Source organism: Halichoerus grypus, chromosome 1 (assembly GCF_964656455.1).
Source record: "Halichoerus grypus chromosome 1, mHalGry1.hap1.1, whole genome shotgun sequence".
NCBI classification, from domain to species: domain Eukaryota; kingdom Metazoa; phylum Chordata; class Mammalia; order Carnivora; family Phocidae; genus Halichoerus; species Halichoerus grypus.
In genome coordinates, this window is record NC_135712.1 from 51,838,740 (window position 1) to 51,855,951 (window position 17,212).

The 17,212-nt window shown below is 36.9% G+C and overlaps 1 protein-coding gene across 2 annotated transcripts in view; it reads left to right on the top strand.

The window, feature by feature from the left end:
• ALCAM (activated leukocyte cell adhesion molecule) overlaps nt 1-17,212 on the top strand; it is a 213,801-nt gene that overhangs the window by 171,415 nt on the left and 25,174 nt on the right. For both annotated transcript variants that reach the window (XM_078065658.1, XM_078065660.1), the window contains exons 7-12: nt 5,563-5,690; nt 7,570-7,702; nt 11,580-11,692; nt 13,754-13,889; nt 13,994-14,131; nt 17,021-17,149. In XM_078065658.1, the coding sequence (XP_077921784.1) occupies nt 5,563-5,690; nt 7,570-7,702; nt 11,580-11,692; nt 13,754-13,889; nt 13,994-14,131; nt 17,021-17,149 (777 nt within the window). The remainder of the gene's footprint in view (nt 1-5,562; nt 5,691-7,569; nt 7,703-11,579; nt 11,693-13,753; nt 13,890-13,993; nt 14,132-17,020; nt 17,150-17,212) is intronic.

Below are 17,212 nucleotides of genomic sequence, written 5' to 3' on the forward strand. Positions count from 1 at the left end.
CTCCGATTTCCCCCCCTTCATTCTTCCCCTCCTGCTATCTTCTTCTTTTTTTTTTCTTAACATATAATGTATTATTTGTTTCAGAGGTACAGATCTGTGATTCAACAGTCTTGCACAATTCATAGCGCTCACCATAGCACATACCCTCCCCAGTGTCTATCACCCAGCCATCCCATCCCTCCCACCCCAACCCCCACTCCAGCAACCCTCAGTTTGTTTCCTGAGATTAAGAATTCCTCATATCAGTGAGGTCATATGATACATGTCTTTCTCTGATTGACTTATTTAGCTCAGCATAACACCCTCCAGTTCTATCCACGTCGTTGCAAATGGCAAGATCTCATTCCTTTTGATGGCTGCATAATATTCAAGCTGAGAAAAAGAGAGAGAAACAACTACTGGATCACGAGGGCAGAACTGTTGAGAATTTTTGTGTCTGTGTTCATCAGAGTTATTGGCCTGTAGTTCTCTTTTTTAGTGGAGTCTTTGTTTGGTTTTGGAATTAGGGTATGCTGGCCTCGTAGAATGAGTTTGGAAGTTCTCCTTCCTTTTCTATTTTTTTGGAATAGTTTGTGAAGAATAGGTATTAACTCCTCTTTAAATGTTTGGTAGAATTCCCCTGGGAAGCCATCTGACCCTAGACTTTTGTTTGTTGGGAGACTTTGGTGACTGATTCAATTTCTTTGCTGGTTTTGGTCTGTTCAAACTTTCTATTTCTTCCTGTTTCTGTTTAGGTAGGTTATATATGTTTCTAGGAATTTATCCATTTCTTCCAGATTGTCCAATTTGGTGGCATGTATTCTTCATAATATTCTCTTATGATTGTTTGCATTTCTGTGGTGTTGGTTGTGATCTCTCCTCTTTCATTTGTAATTTTATTTACTTGAGTCCTTTCTCTTTTCTTTTTGAGAAGTCTGACTAGGGGTTTATCAATTTTATTAATTTTTTCAAAGAACCAGCTCCTGGTTTCATTTATCTGTTCTACTATGTTTTTTGTTTGCTTGTTTTTATATCACTTATTTCTGTTCTAATCTTTATCATTTCCCTTCTTCTGCTGGCTTTAGGCTTCATTTGTTGTTCTTTTTCTAGTTCCTTTAGGTGTAAGGTTATGCATATTTGAGATTTTTCTTGCTTTGAAGTAGGCCTATATTGCTATGTACTTCCTTCTTATGAACATTTTGCTGCACCCCAAAGGTTTCAGATCATTATGTTTTCATTTGTTTCCATGTATTTCTTTATTTGTCCTTTAATGTCTGGTTGACCCATTCAGTCTTTAGTAGGATGTTCTTTAACCTCCATGTATTTGTGTTCTTTCCAAATTTTTTCTTGTGGTTGACTTCAACTTTCATATCCTGATGGTCAGAAAATATGCATGGTATTATCTTAATCTTTTTGTACCTGTTGAGGCTTGATTTGTGACATAGTATGTGGTCTATTCTGGACCTAGTATGTGATCTCTGTCCCATGTGCACTTGAAAAGAATGTATTTTCTGCTGCTTTAAGATGAAATGTTCTGAATATATTTGTTAAGCCTGTCTGGTCCAGTGTGTCATTCACAGCCTTGTTTCCTTGTTGATTTTCTGCTTAGATGATCTGTCCATTGTGCTTAGATGATCTGTCCATTGGTATAAGTGGAGTTTTAAAGTCCCCTACTATTAATGCATTATTATCAATAAGTTCCTTTATGTTTGTTATTAATTGTTTAATATATTTGGGTGCTCCCACGTTGGGGGCATAACTATTTATAATTGTTAGATCTTCTTGTTAGATAGACCCCTTTATTATGATATAGTACCCTTCTTCATCTCTTGTTATAGACCTTGGTTTTTTGTTTTGTTTTTTTTTTTTTTAAAGATTTTATTTATTTATTTGAGAGAGGATGAGAGGAGAGAGAGAGCACATGAGACGGGGGAGGGTCAGAGGGAGAAGCAGACTCCCTGCTGAGCAGGGAGCCCGATGCGGGACTCGATCCCGGGACTCCAGGATCATGACCTGAGCCGAAGGCAGTCGCTTAACCAACTGAGCCACCCAGGCACCCTAGACCTTGGTTTAAAATCTAGTTTGTTTGATATAAGAATTGCTGTTCCAGCTTTCTTTTGACATCCTTTTGCATGGGAGATATTTCTCTATCCCCTCACTTTCATCTGCAGGTGTCTTTAGGCCTAAAATGAGTCTCTTGTAGACAGCATATAGATGGGTCTTGTTTTTTTTATCCAATCTGACACTCTGTGTCTTTGATTGGAGCAATTTAGTCCATCTACAATCAGAGTAATGATTGACAGATATTAATTTAGTGCCATTTCATTACTTATTTTGTGGTTGTTTCTGGAGATTTTCTCTGTTCCTTTCTAGTCTTTATCACTTTTGGTCTTTCTTTCCCACTCAAAGAGTCCCCTTTAATATTTCTTGCAGGGCTGGTTCAGTGGTCTCGAACTCCTTTAGTTTTTGTTTGTCTGGGAAACTCTTTATCTCTCCTTCTATTCTGAATGATAGCCTTGCTGGATAGAGTATTCTTGGCTGCAGATTTTTTCCATTTAGTGCATTGAATACATCATGCCACTCTCTTCTGGCTGCTAAGTTTCTGTGGAGAGATCTGCTGCTAACCTTATTGGTCTTCCCTTGTAAGTTAGGGACTTCTTTTATCTTGTTGCTTTTAGGATTTTTCTTTATCTCTATATTTTGCAAATTTAACTACACTATGTCTCCATGTTGACCTGCATATGCTAATTTTGATGGGAGTTCTCTGCGCCTCCTGGATTTGGATGTCTGTTTTCTTCCCCAGATTAGGGAAGTTTTCGGCTACAACTACCTCAAATAAACCTTCTGCCCCCTTTTCAACCTCTTCTTCTGGGACCCCTATGATACAAATGTTATTATAGTTGATGGAGTCACTGAGTTCCCTGAGTCTACTTTCATGATCCAAGATTTTTCTTTCCCTCTTTTGTCTTTATTTATTTATTTATTTATTTATTTTTTTTTTTTAAAGATACTATTTATTTATCTGACAGAGAGAGAGACACAGCGAGAGAGGGAACACAAGCAGGGGGAGTGGGAGAGGGAGAAGCAGGCTTCCTGCTGAGCAGGGAGCCCCATGCGGGGCTCGATCCCAGGACCCTGAGATCATGACCTGAGCGGAAGGCAGACGCTTAACGACTGAGCCACCCAGGCGCCCCTCCTCTTTTGTCTTTACACTCCCAATTTTGATATGCCTCAAATCCTTTGTAGCCATGGTCCTGCACTATATCTCAATCTTCATCACTTCACTGTATCTTCTACAGTCCTGTTCTGTTTTCCAGATTCCTCCTTTAGACTACTACTTACATGCCTATTCATTTACGGTCACTACCTTACTTTTGTTTTCTAGCAAACACCTATTCATTCTTTAAATCCCAGCAGTAGCATCAATTCCTACCAGACACTTCCCAGTCTCATGCATCTGTAAGCTACCAGTGATCACATCATATGTAATTTTTATGTTTTTATAGTCTTAATTGTTTGATGTCATTATAAATAGATCAAAAGCCATGCTGTTTTCAACTTTATAACTTTAGCACTTAGTACCAGCACAAAATAAATATTAACTAAACAAATGAATACATGAGTGGACAGAGGATAAATGGAGATGGGACAAAGAAAATTTGAATAGACTCTTGGTAATTATATAGTGGTATATATAGAATAGTGAGATATAATTCTTACCTGAATAGTTCAAGGCAATCATGGGTACCAGGTTAAGAAATTTTTATTTCAGTCTTCACATATCATTGTAATCTTCAAAACATTACTTCAGAAAACTGATTTAGAGGAAATATATATATATATATGCATAATATTTATATATTTATAAATTTATATATACATATGTATAAATATTTATATATTTGAAGAAGTGGAATGAGGGCACTGTCTAAAAGTTTGATGTTAGTGTTTCAGGTATAGGTTAGAGCCTGGACTATGGAAGTGTTAGTAGGAATAAAAGGGGAGAATCAGATGCAAAACACAGTATTAATCATTAAGACATGGTGACAGAGTGGATAAGAGAAAGCCAGAATACCTGGCAGAATGATTTACTAATGGACAGAGTAAAATTCAGAGAAAAAGTCAAGGATAACAGGAGAGCAAGAGATGGTTAATTTTGTTTGAGGCATGTTAGCTGGACATCCAGAAAGTTACTGTTAAAACTCAAATCTCTCTGATCTCAGTGTAGTTCTTCAGTTCTCTATTACAGAACAGAGCCTATTGAAAGGGGACACAGAGAAGGGAAGTTTTGAAATAAAGCAGGAAGTCAGACAGATTGTGATCCCTAGCTGTTCTGGTGTCAGCTTTGATTGAGTAGTCTCGCAGTGACATGCAACAGGCCAAAACAGTCAGCGAAGGGCCACATAAAAGAGAGAAGAAGGCGTAGAAATGGAAGGCCAGTGGAGGATGAAAAACAGACTTTATTTATCTCCAGCTTTACTGGGAACTGCTAGTGAGGGAACTACCTCAGGGAAATTCAGAAAAACTAACAAGAAGTATATTAAACCAGTCACTGTTTAGCTTCAGAACATTCTGGGCAAATAGAGAGGCCCAAGCACGAAGAAAAGGCAACAAAGCAATCTATGTTTTTTCTGCATTTGGGTATTAAAAAGATACATAAATGATAGCAAGAGATAGGAAAAAAACCTCTGAATCTACCACTTATTTATTAGCTAATAACAAAATAAGTCTTCATAGATTATTTTTCTACTCTTATTCTATTATTCTTATTATCCAGCTATATAACAAGCTATATTAGAAAGTGGGTTATTTATAACTGCCAACACCCCTTCTTCTTATTTTCTGTTTGCTAGATATTGTCCTTTGTATCTAGCCTTCAATTTCTTTAGTGTTCTACTGTTAGTAGTAGCCTCTACTAAAGAATACCCTTTAGCCCTATTTTCTCCATAAAAGTGACCAAAATGGAATGAAAGTTTGCTCCAATGGACAGAACAGAATTACAATATATTTACAGTCCTGTTGATTGTTTTAAGGGTCTCCTTCAGTTCACGAAAAAGATTCATCTTTTTGAAAACTGATCTACTCTCCTGCATGCCAAAAACCTTGCTGGCATTGCTTAGCTCATGTCTCTTTTTATTTAATATAAGGTATTATTATGTAAGATGAGTGTAGGGGTGCCTAATAGTTTTAGCTACTATGCTAGCTGATCCAGTCTTTCCAAACCGTGGGGTTCATATAATATAGTTAAATGTCCTTATAATGAAATCATGCAGTGAGATTGTTCCTACTGGTCTTTTACACATAAAATAATTATGGTCATTCCTACCTCAGTTAAAGACATTTTGCTAAGAAGAAATTGGTTTTTAATGTAACAGGATTTCTTTGTAGTTTTCTCTAACCAAGATTAGTACTTGGTATAGCAAGTAGCTATTAACTTCAATCCCTCTATAAAAGGATACATTTAAGTAATTACCATTACTAGCTTCTTGAGAAAATTGTGTATAATTTAGTCATTTATATTGTATGTACAGAGTAATTTGGTACTTGATGAAAATGGTTAACTTGTGTCTGTGGCTCTTGCAGATCCTACTGAGCAAGTGACAATACAAGTGCTGCCATCAAAAAATGCCATCAAAGAAGGGGATAACATCACTCTTACGTGCTTGGGAAATGGTAACCCTCCTCCTGAGGAGTTTTTGTTTTACTTACCAGTAAGTGCTTAAGGATTATTACTTGAGCTAGACTACTATCATTTTGTCCTACTGTGTGGCAGCTGGCTGACATTAAGAATTATGTGTAGTTGTGCAGCTTATTCTTGGGGACAAGGGACACCTGTAAAATGTTCTTTGAAAGGTTGTTTTTTTTCTTTGTTTTGGTCTGGTTTTTTTTTTTTTTTGCATCTACCAGTGATCTTGCCTTTTTTTCCTCAGTGTTAAGAGATTTCAGGGAAAAAGAGATAAAAAGCTGATCATAACCATGAGAGACTATGGACTCTGAGAAATAAACTGAGGGTTCTAGAGGGGAGGGGCGTGGGGGGATGGGTTAGCCTGGTGATGGGTATTAAAGAGGGCACGTACTGAATGGAGCACTGGGTGTTATACGCCAACAATGAATCATGGAACACTACATCAAAAACTAATGATGTAATGTATGGTGATTAACATAACATAATAAAAAAAAAAGCTGATCATAGGAAACCATAATTACAAAAACTCTAGTTTTCATTATCTAGATAAGCTATAAGAATCTGTTCTTCAAAAACAGATAACGCTAAACTGAAGAATGATGACAGCAATGATGTAGATTCTAAATCTACCCACAGTGCCTTCCTGAATACATCTCTGACCCTCTGAAGTAGGATCTTTCTGTTGCACATTATATTTAGCTTGAGAGAATAAAGCTAGGGGCTATATCTTGCCATGGCATATGGTCTTGAAGGGCCAGCTCCTCAACTTTTATCAATATGATAGCTGAAAGGAATGATATATAGAGAAGATAATTTGGAACATTCCTCTAGGATGTGTTCTAGATATCATGGTAGTATGGAGTCAGACTAGGAGAGAGCTGTTGAGGACACTTGTTTGCTCTCCCAGAGCTCTTCCTAGGTTTGTGTATGACATAACCTTCCACTGAGAGAAGCCACATACAACCTTATATTGCATTTACTTAAGGGCTATCTTTACAAATGTCACCCACTACCTTTCTCAGCAGCATTTAAGAATATCATCTACTTAGAAGGCTCATTACTCAGAACTCAGAAGACTAATTAGTCAGAAGACTAATTACTCAGAAGACTAATACTCAGAAATATTACTCAGAAGACTAATATAGGTGATTTCTTTTAGACTTAAATGTTGATAGAAAACTTTGTTTCTCCCAATAAATAATAATATGTTCTTTGAACAGTATGTTCAAAAACATACTGTTTTTGTCTTATATGCAAATGAACTTCTGAAACTAATTATCTTTCTACCTTGGCTATCAGGGATGACAGCCAAATTTGTGTCTTAGCTTTACAACAATATCTGATGATTATGGTTTTTTGTTACTATATAGTTCATCTATATTCTTTCTATTCTTAGTTTATTAATTCTTTTCTTTTCTTTTTCTTCACTCTTTAAAAAAAAAAAAATTCTCCTTGCCCCATTTCTTTCTCCCTTCCTTCCCTTCCCTTCCCCCTTCCCTCCCTCCCTTCCCTCCTTTCTTTTTTTCCTCTCCTTTTTATTTGGATATGTAGCATGTTTTCTTTTAAGCTGCCTCAAATCTTTTTGATGAATAGAAGACATAAATATAAAATGAAATATTAGATTTTTTTAAAAAAATCTGCTTTAACTCTCAAATTCAAGCCTTGCTGTCAATAGAAAAGATGTCATCAATATCATGTTTATTAGCTCCTCAATTTCCTTAGAATCAAAATAGCAACTATTTTTCCAGAAATCAGACAACACAAATTCTACTCCCATTTGTCCAATCATAGAAACACATTCCCTTTTTTTCTTACAAAAGAAAATGCTATTTTCATCAAGAAATACAACTCATCTCATTGTAGCTACCAGGTGTAATCATCTGACATTTTACCTCTATCAAAAGGGACAGCCTGAAGGAATAAGAAGCTCAAATACTTATACGTTGACAGATGTAAGGCGCAATGCAACAGGAGACTACAAATGCTCCCTGATAGACAAAAAAAGCATGATTGCTTCAACAACCATCACAGTTCACTGTAAGTCACCTTATTCTTCATTATCAACTTCACTTGAAAGGCCTCTAATAGTCTAACTTGGCTGTATTTTCAAATAAATTGCAACTATATTTTCCTTAAATAGCGTGGTTTCAATAGACTTACTGAAGTGCATCAAAGCAAACTCAGCTTTGGTCCAGATTTGCACTGCAATATTGAAATCTTAAGTGGATCTAATAAGCGCAAGTTTTGGCAGTGGTAAACTTCAATCTTCTTTCTAAATGTCTTCAGTTTGTGGTATCAACAAAATATTCATGTGGATCTTAAAGAAATTACTCATTTTATATTTTAAGAAAATATTTAGATATTCTCAAAGTTCACAAGGTTTGCACTTGGCCCAGAAAAAAGTGTAGATTAAGTATCTTTATTATTATTATTATTATTATTATTATTACAGAATAACATTAGCACCAAAACCTATAGTTACTATAGACTCAACTTTTGGAAGCAGCAGAGGTAGAGACCACTAAAAGCCATTTATTGGGCTCTGTATAGAAGAATAGAAAATTTCTGGGGGCACCTGGGTGGCTCAGATGGTTAAGCGTCTGTCTTCAGCTCAGGTCATGATCCCAGGGTCCTGGGATCGAGTCCTGCATCGGGCTCCCTGCTCGGCGGAGAGCCTGCTTCTCCCTCTGCCTCTGCCTCTCTCTCTGACTCTCATGAATAAATAAATAAAACTTTAAAAAAAAAAAAAAAAAAGAATAGAAAATTTCTGGAAACAGAAACTCTTCAAAATTACCCTAAACGTATTTATTAACTTTTATCCTGCTTTTGACCTCCAGATACTCCTGAAGTTATACTTTAGTGTGATAGGAAGAGATACATAAAAAAGAGCACTTTAAGTCCTTTGTTTTGTAATTTCTGACAGTCTATATTCTTGATATACCTGATGCATTATGGAAAGGGGGAACTAATTTGAACTGCTCCCCGGCGACACTAGAATTTACAGAGTGCTTTAGGCAAATGTCAGTGTTGCTTGGAGGTGTAGGCCAAACTTGCTAGTAAGTCCTTTGTACCCAGTAGCACCTCCTGACATCCTCCATTGCAATAAAGTTTCTCTAGACATGATGTGCTCTAATCCCATTAAGTATGAGGGGTTTCTTTGTTTCAAAATTGAAAGAGACTAGAAATTGTTCTGAGGAAATGGTTCTAAATCTCTCATTCTACCTATAATGCTTGGAAAACACATAGGATAGGAGCTAAAACTTTGAGGGAGATACAAGGAGATACATTGGGGAATAGAGTAAGCAGATGGTTGCTTTTGAGTGTCTGATGTTGGGAGCACACCCTGGGGAGCCCTATAAAAATAGAAGACTGTTAAGAAATGTTCACAGCCAGGCCATTTCTCTATTTGCACCATATTCATGTTGTATAGATCTGAGTGTGTCTGCCATCAGAAACTGGTTAGAGAGAAAGCAGTGATCTCTCAGGATAAAAACAATGCTACTTTTTCTCTGAGGACCAGTCAGTCCTGGCACCATTTATCCAGCCTGTTCCATGACCAAAAAAAAAAAAAAAAAAAAAAAAAGGAAGTGAGAGAATATAACCAGCAGATAGAATTTCCTGTGAAACAACTCTCTGATATCATTGTCCATGAGATCTGTGGGCCAGTAACCAATAATCCAGTGCTTAGAGATAGTATAGTAAGCTTAGGTTTAAGAGATGCAGCTACTCAGGACCCTAAAAGGAAAGTGCCCTTATTTGTATCACTTGTAGATCAGTCAGGGAGGGATAGTTGGCAGAGTAATAAGGCAAATGTGGTGCAGCCGCATTGTACCTCAGTGATCAGCTGTGATAAAGAAAAACAAAATTAAACAAAAGTATGTAACAGTTTAATTGGATTTCAGTGCACTTAACTGGATTTAAATGCTTTTTGGTTTTGAAAGGTAGACTATAACATTGGGCTTTAAGGCCTATATTTCTCTTTAAAAGCTGAAATAAGGATTACAAATAAATGAAGATTTTACTCTGAATTACATGAAACGAAAACATAAAAATCCTGTTTTTTGCCCATTTATCCTTGATTGCTTGTTTGTTGTCTGAAAACAAGATTTGTCTCCTTTCCATAGCTGACTAAAGGGAGTGTGGATAGAGAAGCACCAAGTCACGCTCGCACATGTTTGCAGAACAGACCCCTCATCAGGGCTGCCCGCCCACAGATCCATAGCTGCTGATGAAGCGTCTCCTATTCCTCTGCCAATTCGTGCACAGATAGACTCTTCATCAGAACTTCCAAAGTCCATCATCAGCCTTTAAAATCACTTCTTTTATCTTCTCACTGGCAAATTAACTGTCCAACTAACAAAAGCTTCTCACTCTCGCTGAATAGGGTTTTCATCTAAATGTAATCAATCCAGATTTTCTGAGGAAACTCCACTTTTCTATGTGATAATGCATATTTTAATATTAATGAGAAACTGTGAAAACATGCTTCTTTCCTTCACTCAGTAATTGTTTTCTAGAGCCTACCATGTGGCAGACACTGTGAATGCACAGTGACAACAAAAGGCACGGGTCCTACCTTCATGGTTCTTACAGTCTGACAGCAAAAACAGGTATTAAAAGTGATGTTGGCCGGCTATCAGCCCACTGCAGCTACAATATGTAAAGCCAAGGAGAAGCGCGGGGTGCAATAGGAGATCCCCACTGCCGTGGAAAAGAGTCTCAACTCTTAGCGTGGCAGGCATAGTCCTTTATAGTCTGGCCTCCACTAATTATATAGGTTTATCATTCCTACCAGATTACTCACTACGGTGAAATCTGCCACACTCTGTCGGCAGTCTGCCTTTGTTTATGTGGCAGACGTTTTCCCTGTATCTCCATTTATCAAAGCCCTTCTCAACTGTCAGGGACCACAAGCAGATACTGCCTCATATACAAAGCCTTTATTCCTGCTTTGCAACCCATTTTGGCTCTGTTCTCTACACTCCCATAAGTCTTTGCTTCTACCTCTGTTTGTAGCCCTTTAGTTTTTCAACAAATACTAATTGAACTTCTAATCCGTAGCATGTATGCTAGTAGGTGCCGATCTCATGCTGCTGTGTATCAGTCACGTAGCTGACGGCATATTACCTCTACCTCAAAAGTTGTAAATTGTAAGCTTATATACTCATCTCTGTATCTCCCTCTGTCAGTGCTTGCAAATTAGTAGCTGCACAATAAATGTTTGTTCTATTAAATCAGATTTTCCTCATACAGATCAAACTGTGATAGTAAGATTTTTATAGAAATTACTTTCCGTCTGAAAGATTATACCTCCTTAGATGTGTTTATCCTGTTTTTAAAAAATGATGCCTGCTGACAGTGTGCGTAACAATAGATCTTATTTAAAATTTCAGCTGCATAAGACATGGAATTGCATTTAAAAAAAAAAATCTTACTACTATAGTCAGTTCTCTCTGAAGAAACAGACTACCTCATGGTTCTTCAGATTATCACCTGCTGTCTAAATATACTTAATTTTCTCCTGGCATGCCTTACCAACTCTTTTTATAATATTTACTTAATCATGATCTTTCTTTTCTTCCAGAAGTGATTTAAGAATTGTTTTTCTTAAGATAATAGACCCCAGGGGAATACTTCTATGCAGTCAAAACATCAGTCATGTTAACTGCAAATAAATGCATAATCAGTTAGATTGACCATTTCCTTGTCCAAACTGGTCTCAAACCTGGCTTGAAAAAGTGGACTGATTACACTACAGTTCAGTTATTTTGGTCACATAAATCAGTTCTGAATTTTGAATACAGTTAGAAGGATTTTTTTTTTTTTTTTGGTCTTTCATCTTCTCTTCTCCAAAATATTTTGACTGTCTTCCTTTCCTGGAGTTTGCATTTCAAGTAGATTTTGTGCTTCACAGATTTGGATTTGTCCTTAAACCCAAGTGGGGAAGTGACCAAGCAGATTGGCGATGCCTTGCCTGTGTCATGCACAATATCTGCTAGTAGGAATGCAACCGTGGTATGGATGAAAGTAAGTCATATTTCTTGGTAATATTACCAATTTTACACTGTTTGGAATGACTCCTTTTTGGCTCTTTTGCATTTACTATGACATCTAAATATGTATACTCATGGGTAATATGTTTATATACCCACACTCATGCTCTCTTTCTCTATATTATAATCATATAAATGATGTCACAATAAAATTTTAGAGGTACTCAACAACAGTATGGCATCCATAATTGATTGTCTGAAATTTACTTTGGGACATTGATTTATCTGTATCTACTAAGGAATTCTACACATACACACATGCTCACGGACACACACATGTTTATGGTTATATGCTGTAGAGCTTACCAATTTTCAGTGTGTTTTAACCCACATCATTCTCACATGACACTTAAAAGAACCCTATGAAATATGCAGGACATTTATTATTTCCCCATGTTATTCAGAAAGAAGTTGAGGTGAGAGAAATCAGAAAGCTCTTAAGTAGCAGAGTCAACTCAAACTCAGGTCTTATTGGGTTTAATAAACACTGTGCTCTGATTAGATAACTTTCAGCCTGAAACTGACCTTAAGTGTCTGAATGTGAGTTCATTGAATTCGTAGCACCTTTTCAGCCCTGGGCCATAGTGGAACACCTGGAACACAGTGGAGCTTGGTCAGTATTTCCTGAGTGAATGCCTCTAATCTTGTAATTGTCTGGAATGTAAGCCATTACTGGGAACCCAGTCATTGTTGCCTTTTTAGAGTGAGATAGTAGGATTGTACTTGGTGATTTGAGACAAGGTTATCACCAAAGGGAAAGGTTGTAACTGTAATCCCACTACTCAAGTCCTCAGCTAGTATATCTAAACACCCAATGCACGTGTTGACGAAACACATACAAACCATTTCACAGGGGAGTTGACAAGAATTATCTTTATAAAAAATTGTGGAGAAATGTATTGTTAGAATTTCCTCTAGCTGAAAATATATATTATTTTGTATTGCTTTTTGATCACTTTTAACACTAGATCCTCTCTGACTTGCTTTCTTTCTTTTAAAGTGCAGTTTCTTATTTTATTCTCTTTTAACTGGAGCCTCATCACCCTTCTTGTTCACTCAGATAATTAAAATGTCACTTTGTAGACTGCATATTCACTACAATATATTTGTAGTAGTCCGTGGTAAAAGGGTTGGACAAGTTCTAGGCAACTAGACTAGTCAGTAATCATACAAGCACTTGTTGTTTTACTACAGGACTAGAGAGACTACGTTTACTTGGCTAAACTAGTTTCTACATCAACTGCAGTCACTGTTGTTAATTGAATGCCTAATGTCAGTAGTGCTGATCAAGATGGCCTAGCCACTGGTTAGTTGATGGCGAGTGGAGAAAAATTCATAGTGGGGCAAGACCACATGTTGTTAGGATTGTGTTTAGGTGTCTGCTTGGGAGAATTTCCATTACTGGTAAAATAGCATTATTTTCTGTATACCAAGTGCTTTTTTAAAAATGAAATGCTGCATTTCCTTTGTTCATAGAAATTAGGGTAGGAAGCTGTTAGTAATGATTTCTTTAAAAACATTTTGTCATAATTACCATGGTTCTGTAATGGATCCCCTGTCTTGATAAATGCATCCTATCAAATGGCTTTCTGGCATTTATGCCTATCATTGATAACGTAGCACAGGTCTCCATTGTCTTTCAATACTAGTTCATCTACATTTGCAACAAGGAGTAGCTATTTTCAATTGAGAACTTTTCTTAATGTAAACACATTATATTACTTACATAATTAAGTCCTCAAACAATTCAATATGGTAAGATTATTATCCCATTGCAAAAATAAGGAAACTGAGTCTCAGAAATTTATGAATTTGTCCCAAATTATAAATTCAGTAAATGAAAGAGTCTGAAATAAAACTCTGAATGTGTAAAACTACAAAGGAAATCTATTTTTGAAAGCATCTCAAGTTAAGAAAAAGGAACTTGCATTTTCCTCACATCTGGAAGAATAATTTTAGGCTCCACGACAATCTCATAAATACATGGAGAGTTGTATTTGAGCCGTATGAAGTAATTAGCTTTTTGTTTAATCAGGACAACATCAGGCTTCGATCCAGCCCATCATTTTCTAGTCTCCATTATCAGGATGCTGGAAACTATGTTTGTGAAACTGCTCTGCAAGAGGTTGAAGGCCTAAAGAAGAGAGAGTCATTGACACTCATAGTAGAAGGTAATAAATACTGGAGCACCAATGCAATGTCTCTGAGAATTTGACATCCTGTTTCTTTCATGATCTTAGGGTAACATCTTATTTTAATTCTAATGATATTTTAGGAAAACCTCAAATCAAAATGACAAAGAAAACTGATCCCAGTGGACTGTCTAAAACAATTATCTGCCATGTGGAAGGTTTTCCGAAGCCAGCTATACAGTGGACAATTACTGGCAGTGGAAGCGTCATAAACCAAGCAAGTATTTGTCCTCTTGTTAACGTGCCGCGCTCGGCCCGATGTGGGCTTTTACGAAGTGCCTAAGCTGTAGGCCAGCTTGTTAGCAACAAGAAATTTGCATCTATTCTCAGAGGAAGCTTTTGCTAACTTCTTAATTTTTCCAAAGGAAAGAACATGGCTCAAAGAGAAATTTTAAATCCCAGGGCCATGGAGAATGGAAGAATCATTATGTTGTGGTCAGTATCTGTTTTTAAAAGAATGTACATTGAGTGTTGTTCCATGGTCATTACTTTCTGAAACTTGGGTGATTAAAACATTAAGGTATACACTTTTCTGCATCATAAACTTACACATCTGAGTATAAGTGGCCTCCATTACTTTGCTTACTTATGCATGTTAAGGGATATTTCTTTCTAAAACTGGGCCCTGGAGGGTGGTGAGGAACACAGTCACTGTCTGTGAACATATAGTCTAAATTGTGTATGCCAGGCCTAGGGCCAGAATAAGGCTAGCTAATTATATAGTGTCTAGGATGTTTCCTTCTAAACAAAAGGGGACATCAACCAAACTTTAATATTTGTAACTTTGTCAGGACATTTTAGTGAGAGTAAAGGGCTAAGAACTTATGGACACTACCAATAATTTTCTCTTTGACAACAAAAAAAAAAAAAAGAAGAAGAAGAAGAGAGAGAGAGAGAGAATCTGGCCTGTCACTAGGGGTTCAGAACTGTCATCCCATTAAATTGCTAGTTTGCTCAGGTTGCTGACATACTTTCCATTTAACATTCCATTTTCTCTACAATAGTCTTCATGTCCCTCTTCTCAGTGGAGCCAGTTAAAGACTCTTCAGGAACACCCAGAGGTGCCATCTGCTTATCTGAATCTTCTGTGCTGCCTTCTTCCCAGCTTTGGACGCAATTGAAATCCAGGAAGGCATCCATAAAGCAGAGTTGCATTCAGTTTGAATTTAAAATTTCTTTCTCTCACAGGGCAGTTGAGCTGCTTGTCCAGCTTATACAACATAGTTTTGCAGAGCAAGGTGAAGTTTGGCTCTTTCACCTGTGGGTGATGCATATATATTTGCATAACTCCAAGTATGAAAGCTCCCCAAAGGAGTGGACACACTTGAAGCAAATGACTCCTGATTTTATTCAGTGTCATGGTAACACACAAGGTAGCGTGCATGAGGAAGGCAGAATGGCTCTGGGCACCTGAACTCTAAGGAAATGCAGTTTTCTTGATTCAGAATAAAGACCTGAAACACCTAAATTGCTGACAGTGTACAGAAAAGGGGGGGAGGTTAGCGTCAAAAATGACTGTTTCTGGGGCACCTGCATGGCTCAGTCAGTTGCACGTCGGACTCTCGGTTTCTGTTCAGGTCATGATCTCAGGGTCGTGAGATTGAGCCCTGTGTGGTGTCAGGCTTTGCACTCAGCAGGGAGTCGGCTTAAGACTCTCCCTCTCCCTCTGCCTCCCTCCCAGCCCCCACTCCTGAGTGTGAATGCACTCTCTAAAATAAATAAATCTTCAAAAATGACTTTTTTCTTTTCTATTCTATCCTTTTTGCTCTCTAGTTTAATTAAATAATAATTATAGCAAAAAAAAAAAAAAAAAACCTTTGGGTACTGATAATAGAAGCATAGAAAATAGAAAAACGAGCACACAATATTTGATGAATGAACAGATAGAAAGATTTAAAAGGCCACTCTTAGAATGAACAAATACACTTTATAGAGATAAAATAAAAACAAAGACTCAGTGAGAAAGTCATGTGAAAAATACTAGTGGGAAGTGGAAAAATAGCATGTGAACTTACTGTAAGGATAAAAATAACAATGCCATTCTTCATTGTCAAGGAGAAGGATTGATTCTGGCTCACTAGGTGATATGTTATTTTTCTTGTTCTAGGTTTGTGCTAATCCATCCATAATCCTTTATTTGTTCCCTCCTCAATCACATGGTGAATCTATTGTTTTATAACTACTGGTGCCTCTAAGCACTCCTGCCCCAGGTACTAGACAATATCCCCAAGCAAGAGACTATCTCTTGTCCTGAAGGCCCTTATCGTATAGTTGAGGAGAAAGCAAATAAAGAGCAAGGTAGGACATGGTGTGCATAATACAACTCAGAAAATAGCTCAGGTACATATTTGCTTTAGTGCAGTTGGATTTAGGAGTCAAGTCCTGGGGAAGAGATTAAACTGAGTTGTGTCAGGGTGACTGACTGGCTTAGTTGGTAGAGCATGTGACTCCTGATCTCAGGGTTCTTAAGTTCAAGCCCCATGTTGCGTGTAGAGATTACTTGAAAGGAAAAGAAAAGAAAGTGAATATCTCTTATTTTTGGAGGAATTAAATACAGTGATTGTCCTCATTAAGACCTCACAAAAACCAAATGAACTGAAAAATAACCCGTTCTCTGTATTTAGCTCAGGAAACAAGAAGTTGTTTGATTTTTCCCATGAGCAAATCATACATATATAAGTACTTAGATATAATGGTTTAAGGTAACAGAATTAACCCCTGAAGTGAAAAACAATGGCATAATTTACAAATAAGAATTAAATTCTTAAGTTTATTAAGAGAAAATTGGTGACCAATCACTATTTTAAGACAAATACTATTGTGCCAAAATATTAACTAACATGAGAATCGAAAGAGAAGAGTTTAATTAATTTAATTATTAGAATTTACAATAGGAGCATAAACAGAAACTCAGTTATGGATTCACTAATCTTCTTCCTCCCTGCTGTAGATAGAAGCCTGATTTGGTCTTTATCGATGACCTTACATATACCCTTGAATACCAGATAGCACTACGAAGCACCTCCCCTGTTTCACTCAGTATTACTTTTTTCCAAGGTTTTAATCCACTTCTTTTTCGAAACCCATCTTCCCTCTTCTTTTCCAGACAGAGGAATCTCCTTATATCAATGGCAGGTATTATAGTAAAATTATCATTTCCCCTGAAGAGAATGTTACATTAACTTGCACAGCAGAAAACCAGCTGGAGAGAACAGTAAACTCCTTGAATGTCTCTGCTAGTGAGTATTTCATTTCTGGCATTAAAAAAAGTAAGAAAATTTGAAGTTATTCTTCATTAGTTT